Below are 10,560 nucleotides of genomic sequence, written 5' to 3'. Positions count from 1 at the left end.
GAAATAATAATCTAGGCGGACTTGATGCTAAGTTGGTGTTTGCACAGTTGGCGGCCATGAAAGAGGACATAGTAAAATTGGTTGATAAACTAGCCATCGTGAAACCTCTACTTGCTACATATACATCAATGTAGTTAGTCACCATGCCATAAGAGACCGGCAAATTGGACCGATTTTGGGGTGCGACTCCGGCACTCGAGTCAAATAAAAAGGCTAAGAAACATTGTGCAAGATCTAGTATCCCTGATGAAATAATGGAGGCTGAGGCCAAGAGATCGCGCAAGGCTGCAAAAAGAGAGTAGAGAGAGAAAGAGAAGAAAGAGTGGCAATAGATAGTAGCCATGAGAATTGGGGCTTCATCTTGTGGAGGAGTCCAGCCTCAGTCCATTGAGCTTACTACCACTATGGTGCCTGTGGACACCCTCAGTACTGTTATGGGCAATGATCCTTCATAAAAGCCCACATCATTAAGGGCACTAGCCACCGCTAGTGCCACCTCGAACCCAGAGATTGGCGCATCGGGTGCCACAGGTATGATCACTCCCCACTACTCTTATTTTTTATTTTTGATGGGTGCATTGAGGACAATGCACTAGTTTTTCTTTAGGGGTGGGGCATCCTGGTCACTTGAGAGTTTTTCTTGTCATGTTTCTTCTCTCGAGTATTTTATCGTAATAGAAATAACATGTTTAGGTTGCTTTATGTGTATACGTTTAGTTGTGACTTGTTGTGTAAGTACAAGGTCTTGGATATCGTGCATGCAGCCTGGATTAGAAACACACATGTTTTGTTTGTTAAAATTTTGACCCCCATTGAAAATATAGATGTGTTGTGTAACCTTGATGTGAAAATTGACTTTGTAGGATCCTTGCATGATTTTACATACTGGCATATTGACCATTGCCTGTTAAGGCATGAATTTGTTGACTAGTGCTGGATAGCATAAATTAGGTGTCACGGGTGAGTGATTTGAATTCACTAGTTCTTGCGTTGCATGTATAAGTTAGAACTTGCCTTGTTAGTCGCACTAAAACTATTAAATAGCTTTGTTAGGAGAGGATCATGGTCATTTTTGTGATGTCCACTTTATCCTAAATGTCTACCAAATGGAAGAAATAAATCCCTTAAACCATGTTTGAGTCGTCGACTTTTATTTGAGTACCCCCTTCACGTTCCCACAGTTGCTTCGACTACCTTGTTGTATCCCTGGTTCCTCCGAGGGCATGACGCTACAACTCAAGCCAAAAGCCTAAGTTGAGGGGGGCTAAAAAAGATTGAAGTAAAAGTAATATGTATGAATAGAATGAAGTGCGAAGAGAAAAGGTATCCAAGGTGTAGTATGTGGTGATAATATAAAAAAAAGAGGAGAAAAGGAGATGTGAGCTGAAATTTGTGCATATAAAGTTGAAAAAAATTGGGGAAATAAAAAGTGACACCACATCCGAGTTGTAAAAGGTGAAAAAGAATGGAAAAAAATGAAAGAGCGAACAAAATAATGTAGTGTCAAGAAGGGTTAGTCACTTATATCCCTAATATTCCATACCCTAGCTCGATCCTTCATTACAAACCAAAAAAGTCCTATAGTGATCCTAACCTAGCTACTTGAGAGTTAAGCTGTAGAAAATAAGGACAAGCCTATGACATGTATACGCATATTGTTTGAACTTTTTTTAGAGAGTGAGCGCAGTTATATCAATCTCCTTTTTGTATAAATATGTTGTGAGATGAACTTCTTTGTGGTGATGGCACTATATGTATTGACTAGTTGCTAAATAGACTGAAGGATTGTTGTTTCCATTTATATTATTGACGGTGGTATTGGAATGTCATTCATGAATCCTTTTAAGTTAACTGAATGATTTGGGTATTGCATAGTCTGTTTTGATTTAAAAGAAGTGGGGAGTTATGAATATGTGTGCATGTTTAAGACCAGCCTGTTGTATGTCTTTAAAGGTCCTTTTTATTTGTGTGTCGTTTGTTGATTTTCATTTCTTGAGGACAAACAATGATTCTAAGTTGAGGGTGTTGATGTACTATGGATTTATGACACTGTTAACACCCTAAACAAAGGATTATCGTAAGTTCAAAAGCGTGTTTAAGTTGATATAATGTGCTTTTGTGTAAATGTGCAAGAAAAGTAAGTATGAAGGCACCGGAAGAATAAAAACTGAAAATTGAAGCTTGTGGTTGTCCACGAGACCCCACACAGACTATGAAAATTGATACGGTCCATGGACTTGCCCGTGAAAAGTGTTTTTAAAAGATAAAAAGTCAGGCATGCTCTACAACACTCCATACGGACTGTGAAATTTTATACGGTCTGTGGTCTTGTACGAGAAAAGAAAGTGAAGAAAACACTGAAGACATTTGTACGAGATCCTTCACGGAATGTGAAGATTTGTACAAAATGTGAAGATGACCGTGAAATGGGAATGCCAAAGCCAGTCATAAAACAAAGTTAAGTTTACGGATCGCTTCACGGACTGTAAAGATTTGTACAGGCCGTGAAGCTAATTGTGAACAAATGCCGACTTAAGTTTTTCTCTTTTTTTAGGAGTAGTTTTGTATCTATAAAAAGCCCATGTTAGGGTTTATTTTATGGTAATGCACTGTTAACACAAACTTAGAGTATTGAGAAGTATATTTTGAAGATTTTGACATGATTAATACTATTATTCACTTCTTGATTCATTGTTCTTCCATTACTTCAAGATTGGTTGTTTCTTTATCCTAAGTATTTGTTACATGAATTCTACACAAATTCTTACTATCGTACTTGCGATTATGAGATGCTATACAACACAATTAGAATTATGAGAACCATGACTGAGTAACAACGTAGGTTAAGTACAAGTGATTCTTGATTAATGCACACAGTTGATGCCTTTGCTTTCTTGTCGTGCAATGCAGTCTGATCAAGGTTTGACGGAAGAACTTTCTAAGTTTCCAAAAATGAAAGATGCATGCATTGTTGTTATCTTCATTTTGATTTCTTTCCAATGAGAGCACACGTTAGGACTCACCCATATTCAGTATTTTCTCGAGAGAGAGGTAGTGATTAAGAAAATATAATAATGATAGAGATTCGAATCTGTAAAACCTTCGTCTAAAGGCTTGAGCCCGGAAGGGGAGGGTTTAGTCGATAATACGCTCTAAGACCGGGAGGTGATGAGTGAAATTCATCTAATAGGGCCAGAAGGCATTTAGATCTCATTAACTTGTTACACATTGAGAAAGCGTTACTAGTATACCTATTGAATTATGAAGTCATGGAGAGCACAATCCTAGCTTCTTCCATATATTACTCAAAACTCTAAGTCTGTTTGACTTTGTTATTGCGAACACTGTTACTAATTGCTGAATTGAACCAAAATCCTAGTTTACTTTATGCAATTTTATTTTCGAGAAATATTGACTACAACTAAATGTAAATGCTAGTAGACGTATTTCCTCCGTATTCCCTGTGGGATCGACTTCAACTCTGATTGGGTTCTATATTTGACAGCAATCTTTTTATACTTCTTAAATGAGGTGTAAGTTTGGGTAATCAACGGGGAAAAAATTTATAAGGAAAAACTATATAACTAACATAGCTAGTATATATACATAACTTAGTGAAACTTTCAAAAACATTATCTAACATAACTATATTTAAGGTTTTATAGCAAATAAAACCTTATTGGTCTCTCGTTCGTCACTCTCCTCCCCCCCTCTATCGGTCTCTCTGTCTCTCACTTTCCTTTCTCATCTCACAATTTCCTCTTGCTCTCTCTACAATTCATTAATTAAATCTTTCTTCTTCTCCCTTTCTGTTTTTAATATTGATTTCAAACCCTATTAAAATTTTACTTGGATTTTTTAATCAATACCTTTGATTTTTTTGGGTGACTGCTAATTGTTGATTTAGATCAACGCCAATATGTCCAAAAAAATCACTATGAGTTCTTGATTTGTTGTTCAGTATTTCCATCATTCAATCAAAAATATGCATCAAATTATATTAGAATCTCTTTTATTTTGAAATCTTATTTCCTTTCTTAAATTAATACAACAATTGTATCTATGTATCAGAAAAATTGATATACAGATTATCAAACTATATTGTGTTTGATTAATACATCTAATTGTATTTATGCAACAAAAAATTGTATCAGTGTATCACAAAAAACTAATACAACTATTATTAAAATGTATATGTGTATCAAAAACAAATTAATACAACTATTTCACAAACAAAATTATATATGTTATATTTTTTAGGAGTGATACAATATTCAAACACTATATGAATATATTTTTTCATTTTTGTATCACAAAAAATTGTATATGTGTATTTATATTAAGGGTGATACAATATATGTATATCTATGTTTCAGTTTTAAAGCTAATATGTGTATTTTTGTATCTGTGTGCGAGATTGGGAGAGAGGGAAGAAAGAAGAGCGATATTTAAGAGATAGAGAGAGAGGAGATTGTGTATGAATGTATCAGTGGTCTGTGTATCTTAGTTTCAATTGAGATATATGTTGTATCTGATATACAACTTGTTTGCCTCTCTCTTCTACTTGTTTCAATGTCGCTCGCCTCTCTCCGCTAAAATTATTACTATAATTTTTAATTAGACAAACTATAATTACTATTCATAAATATAGTCCAAACTAACTATAACTATTTATGAAAAGAAAAAATTACTTTATTAGATATGTATCTATATTATATATATCTCTTTATACTTTCAAATAATTATGTTTTTTTTACTAATTAAGAGTTTTTAAAATCATATATTAGGCTAAATATATATATATTTTTACTATCAGATATACTAAAATTAAAATTAGAAAGACAAAGCGAACAAGATGGGAAGGGTGGTGAATAAGATAGTCATCATTGGCTCAAAAATAAACCGTATGGGTAAAGCCAATCTAAAGAAGTGAATGGCTGTCGTTGTTACAACGAGCACTCTCTGTTTACCCACAGACCATATCCATCATCTGTTTTTAGTCCATTCTCTCTCTCTCTTTCTCTGTCTGCACTTTGTAATGGCTACTCTTCAATCTCTTGCATTTTCCCCTGCTCTTTCTCGCACTTCACATCAACCTCGCTCTCTTCTCGGTATGTACCAAAATTTGCTTATTTACCTTTACTCTCTTCGTTAACTTGATTTCTTTATGAGTAATTTGTGAGATGAGTATTTGTGCATAAACTTCAAAGATATAATAATTCTCTTCTTTTTGGGTAATTCGACACTGGAACTCTAATAAAGAACTAGTAAATCAATAACAATAATATGTTCCGGCGGCATTAGAGTGTACGACAGACTTTACTCCTATCTGCTGGTGATAAAGAGGTTGTTTCCAAAAAAAGTAGGAAACATAGTAAATCAAAATCAATAATAGTTGGTTTGTGTCATGTATTGTAGGAATAGCATCAGGGGTGGTTCATCAAAATGCAGGTTCTTCATTCAATGGCCAACGCTTGTGCCTACCTCGTTCGCGTTTCACATCGAATATCCAAAACCAGAAAATGTCGAGACTATGTATAATGATGGTTCAACCAAAAATTCAGTTCATACAAGGAACTGATGAACAGACAATACCAGATGTGAAATTAACCAAGTCAAGGGATGGGACAAATGGTATGGCTATATTCAGGTTTGATCAACCCTCTGTATTTGATTCATCTGGTGAAGTTGGGGATATCACTGGATTCTACATGATTGACGAAGAAGGGGTTCTAACGTCGGTTGATGTCAATGCCAAGTTTGTTAATGGAAAGCCTGCAGGAATTGAAGCTAAGTATATTATGCGCACTCCACGGGAATGGGACAGGTTCATGAGATTTATGGAGCGGTATGCTAATTCAAATGGCTTGCAGTTTGTTAAAAGTTGAGATTATATTGTATGTTTGCTTTTGCCTGACCAATTTCTTGAAATTTTTTGTCTGTCCTACTGGTTTTATGAGTAATTTAGCTCAAAAGGTGTAAACTTGAGAAATCTTCTCACTCCATTTACAGTTAGATGTTACTTCTTTGTGATGGTTCACTTCCAAGTCCAAGCGCAAACTTGTGATTTGTCTAATCCATTTATTTATACATATTAATACTTCTGAATATTGAGGAGACATATCTACTTGGTAAAACACAAGAAATTTCTTCTTTATAGAAAGACTAAGTGTATTTGCTCTAACATCAATTTATAATGTGACGTGAAATTTCTCATTGGAAATTTTGAACTAAGACAATGAAATATTTGGTGCTACGGTTGTGAAAGTGGTGATAGCGTTCATTTCATTGATGCCCATGTGACTGAAATAGGACTCCTGACTTTCTTGGCTTTGTTTCTTACATCGAACCATGTCAATTGCCCCTCTGCAAAGCTCATCTTTTTAGACCCGATTTTCTTCCTTGATATAAACCAAACTCTATAGCTTAAGCTTTGGTTTGCTTGTTTAAATATCAGACGACGTGGCTTGACTCTCACTTTGACTTCCTCAGGTGCCACAACGTCAACTGAGTAAATAGAGTTAGGGTTCCCCACATTTGTTACTCTCCTCTTGATCATCTTTCTAGTCATTCCTTCCCTGAATATTAGTGAAATGGAGGGGTAATTTAGGCTGAAACCTCTGTTCTTCTGTAAAATGTCATGGCAGCTGACATTCCTATGAGTAATGCTGAAGACTTCAGAATTTCTGTATCCGATAGTGCAAAGATGAGTGATATATTCATCAACCTGGATGTCATATATCAATCCAGGATCGATGGCTCTTCCGGGGTTCACATGTCCAGCTCCAGATGCAAAAAGTTTAGCTGGTGCATCTCCATCCATGATTGGTTTTCCCAAATGGTCAGCTGTATCTGCAGTGGTCACTAATGCGGATCTGATTGCTGCTGGAGTCCATTTAGGATGAGCTGAATGGATCAATGCGGCAATTCCACTAACATGAGGGCAAGCCATTGAAGTCCCTGACATAACAGTGAAATTTACTCTTCGTGAATCTTCAGGAAGGCCACTGGGGCCTAAGTTTTGTGGCCAAGCGGCAATTATGTTTACCCCTGGAGCAATCAAATCAGGTTTGAGAATTGAAGGATCAGTATAGCTTGGCCCCCTTGACGAAAATTGAGCTACTGCAGGTGCTCTAGACTTTCCTATTACCGTTCTTCCAAATATGAATCGAGCTGTTGGTCTTTTTGTTGAGTTCAGGTAGTTTTGTAATTGAATTGATTCATCGAAGCCAATCAACGTTGCTGGGAGGACATGGACATCAACAGAATCTTCCTCCAAATTTATTGCTGTATTTGTTAAGATCATGGCAGCAGCACCTGCCTCCTTCACAACCTGACCTTTTTCTGCCCTTCCATTGACTCCCCTATCACACACAACCATTTTCCCTTGAACTTGTGCTCTTGATAGCGATCCTCTCAAGCAAAATTCACTTCCCTTGTCCTTATCCTTGACATAAACAATCTCAAGACTCTTCCGAGAGCTAGGAACTTTCTTCCCAGGGTACAAGGATTCTCCGTACAGTAATTTTCCATTGCCTAACTGAACTGATGCTGGAAATCTCCTGTCAAGTGTGCTAGCACCAATAGTGGCAATCCAAGGAGCACCGTTGGCTACTGAACTTTGGATTGGTCCGTTATTCCCTGCTGCACATATAACTGAAATTCCATGCTCCATGGCTCTGAAACTTCCAATGGCAATAGTATCATCATAAAGTGGAATAGGGAAGCCACCAAGTGAGAGTGACAATATGTCTACTTCATCTCTGATGGCTACATCCATTGCTGCAAGTATATCAGAGCTGTAACAACCACTGAACCAGCAGACTTTATATATCGCAATATGGGCACCTGGGGCCATCCCTCGAGCCTCCCCTACTCCATTTCCGAGCACACCAGCCATTGGAACTGCAGCTCCCCCAACAGTGGATGCTGTGTGTGTACCATGGCCATGGGAATCCCGTGGAGACACATATTCCTCCACTGCATCTGGTGATGATGTCATTGAGGCCACCCGATGTCCTTTGCTGAAAAACCTTGCACCAATAAGCTTGCGATTGCAACTAGAAGAATTGAAATCCTGTCCTCCTTGGCAGATACCTCTCCATTTCTGTGGAGCAGGTGGCATCCCATGATCATCAAAACTTGGACTTTCTGGCCAAACTCCAGTGTCCAACACTCCAATGATCGCCCCTCGACCAAATCCAGACTTTAACCAAGCTCCTTCTCTCGTCGAATTTAGTCCCAAGAACTTGTAGGAATAAGTAGTCTGAATTTCAAGCCTCCTCTCTGCACGTATCGATAACACGTCATTAGATCCCCTCAAAGACTCAAGCTCAGCTTCAGAGAGTCGAGCTGCAAAGCCTTCCATGGCGGAATGGTATGAGTACAAAAGGCGAGAAGATGAGTCTTGTTCTCCAGAGGAAACTGCTTTTGCAAGGAATGAAAGGTGCCATTGAAGTTTAGAGGTAAAAGGGGGTCTTGTTGCTCCATATGGGTGCAACTGAACTATGTAGGTTTGCAAATCTTGAGCTTGTATGAAAACAAGAGATAGTAAAAGACATAGAAAGGAGAATTGAGTTGTGGATTCCATTGCAAGTGTAGTGATTTTCCAAGAATGCATGTTTCTTGGAAGAATGGGGTATTTGAAGAGAATTCAAATTTGGGTGTTGGTGAAATTTATGAGCTCTTCCTCACGAGTATCATTTGTTTCTATAAGTGAGAGGGAAGAAGCAGAGAGGAGCTGATGTCTCTTTACTAAGATTTTCACGAGATATTATTGTGAAACATTTCAAGAAACATTCTTTAATTCAAGATTTTGAGGATGTCTCTTTTCTTTTTATTTAATAGATTCATGATTTGTTACACAAGAAGAGACCATTTATGGTCAGGCGCCAAACTTCACCATCTACCTCTCACTTCCTTTCCTGCAGCATTCAATTGAGTCACGCCACGCTTAGCTCCTTGCAATGGAATGACGGCTCTATATTTTGCCCTACTAATACTTGGATGTTCTTTTTGAGGAAAAGATAATCGAATCTTACACTCTAGTTTTGGTGTGTTTAAATACGATCAGATATATGTGTCTCGGAATATATGGGGTTAAAAATTATGTGTAACTTATTCTAAATACATTGTATTCAAGTGGATTTACATATGTCTGGGATACATAGACAAATCTCGCTCGCCTCTCCGCCTCCCTCCCATTTCGCTTGCCATTCTCCTATGTATATGGTACCCCAGATACATGCGAATCACACTAGATACATACAAATATATGTATCTAGTGTGATTCACATGTATTTGTAATATATGACTATCTCGCTCGCCTTTCTCCCTACTTTTAGTGTATCTGATAGCGAATATAGATGTATCGAGGTGTGTCTTCCTCAATTTATGATAAGAAATTCTTAATTAGTAGTAAAATACGTAATTATTTGAAAGTATAGATAGAATTAGTATATATAATATGAATATATGTCTAATAAGATATTTTTCAAAGATGGTACCCCCATTTCAATATATGCCACGCTTTTTTTTTTTCAATTGGTTCAAAAAAAGAATGACATAAATATCTCTCATCTTATTTTAGATGAGTGAGTCGTTGAAGTGAGATAGCTTTTATATATTAGTGCCTTTTCTTTTTTGGATGCGGGTTGACTTGATAGTAAGGAGCCGAGTCATTGAAATTAATTTACTCGTATCTGGAGCAGGACACTATCTTTATATTTATTATATCTATGTAATTTTGAAATATACTTTTAAGCGAGGATATTTGGAGAGAAGTAGAGTTATCAAAATAAACTGGTCCAATCCAATCCAATCCTAAAGGTCTAGCGAGTTAAATAGGTTAGGATGGATTGTTCTTTTTAACTAAAGAACCTATAAAATAGCAGTCCAACCCAGCCCTACGCGGACTGCGAGTTGAAACGTGTTGGCCCTTCAATTAAAAGATGAACAATATTGGTCTCTTAGAAAAGCTATCAAACATTGATCAACATAACACCAATAAGTCAAAAATTCACATGTACATGAGTTCCACACACTTTAGTGGAATACTTACAAAACAATAGAACATTCAAGGTACAACAACCATAGGATTCATCATAACAACATACATTACATGATCATTTTTTAATAAACTAGACAAGAAAGGAGAAATGAGAAATTATGCATAAACACAAAAGTAAAAGAGATTAAAAATACATAATTGTAATAACTTCAATTGCATAATTGCTGAAGATTTGACAAAATAAAATACTACTTAAAATATATATAATAAATATTTTTAAAATTCATGACCCACGGGCCGGCCTCTAAGCTCACGGGTTGAGCCCATGAGGCTGGAGAGCCAAATAAGGTTGGGCTAAAAAACCTTGTTCCTATATGGGCTAAAATTTTTTAGCTCAACCCTAGTTAATTCAAGGGTTGGGTTGAGCCGGCCTCACAGGTCAAACCTATTTTGACAGCTCTAGTGAGGATCAGATATAAAATATCAAAAATTGAATTACCAAATCGTTGAAATTTTTGGTAATTTAGTATTAGATAATTTGGTATTTGATA

The 10,560-nt window shown here is 36.7% G+C and overlaps 2 protein-coding genes across 2 annotated transcripts; one reads left to right on the top strand and one right to left on the bottom strand.

Annotated features, from left to right (window-relative positions):
• Positions 1–4,932: 4,932 nt before the first annotated feature.
• LOC129882707 (photosystem II reaction center PSB28 protein, chloroplastic) lies at positions 4,933–6,040 on the top strand. Its single transcript, XM_055957124.1, has 2 exons — positions 4,933–5,111; positions 5,419–6,040. Exons 1-2 carry the CDS (start codon positions 4,934–4,936, stop codon positions 5,886–5,888), a joined length of 648 nt encoding a protein of 215 aa, XP_055813099.1. The 5' UTR covers position 4,933; the 3' UTR covers positions 5,889–6,040.
• A 3-nt stretch (positions 6,041–6,043) lies between these two features.
• LOC129882706 (subtilisin-like protease SBT1.2) lies at positions 6,044–8,915 on the bottom strand. Its single transcript, XM_055957122.1, has one exon. It carries the CDS (start codon positions 8,618–8,620, stop codon positions 6,281–6,283), a length of 2,340 nt encoding a protein of 779 aa, XP_055813097.1. The 5' UTR covers positions 8,621–8,915; the 3' UTR covers positions 6,044–6,280.
• Positions 8,916–10,560: the final 1,645 nt, after the last annotated feature.

Source organism: Solanum dulcamara, chromosome 3 (genome assembly GCF_947179165.1).
Source record: "Solanum dulcamara chromosome 3, daSolDulc1.2, whole genome shotgun sequence".
Taxonomy (NCBI): domain Eukaryota; kingdom Viridiplantae; phylum Streptophyta; class Magnoliopsida; order Solanales; family Solanaceae; genus Solanum; species Solanum dulcamara.
The sequence above is the reverse complement of the archived record's forward strand: the minus strand, read 5'-3'. Positions and strand labels throughout refer to the sequence as shown.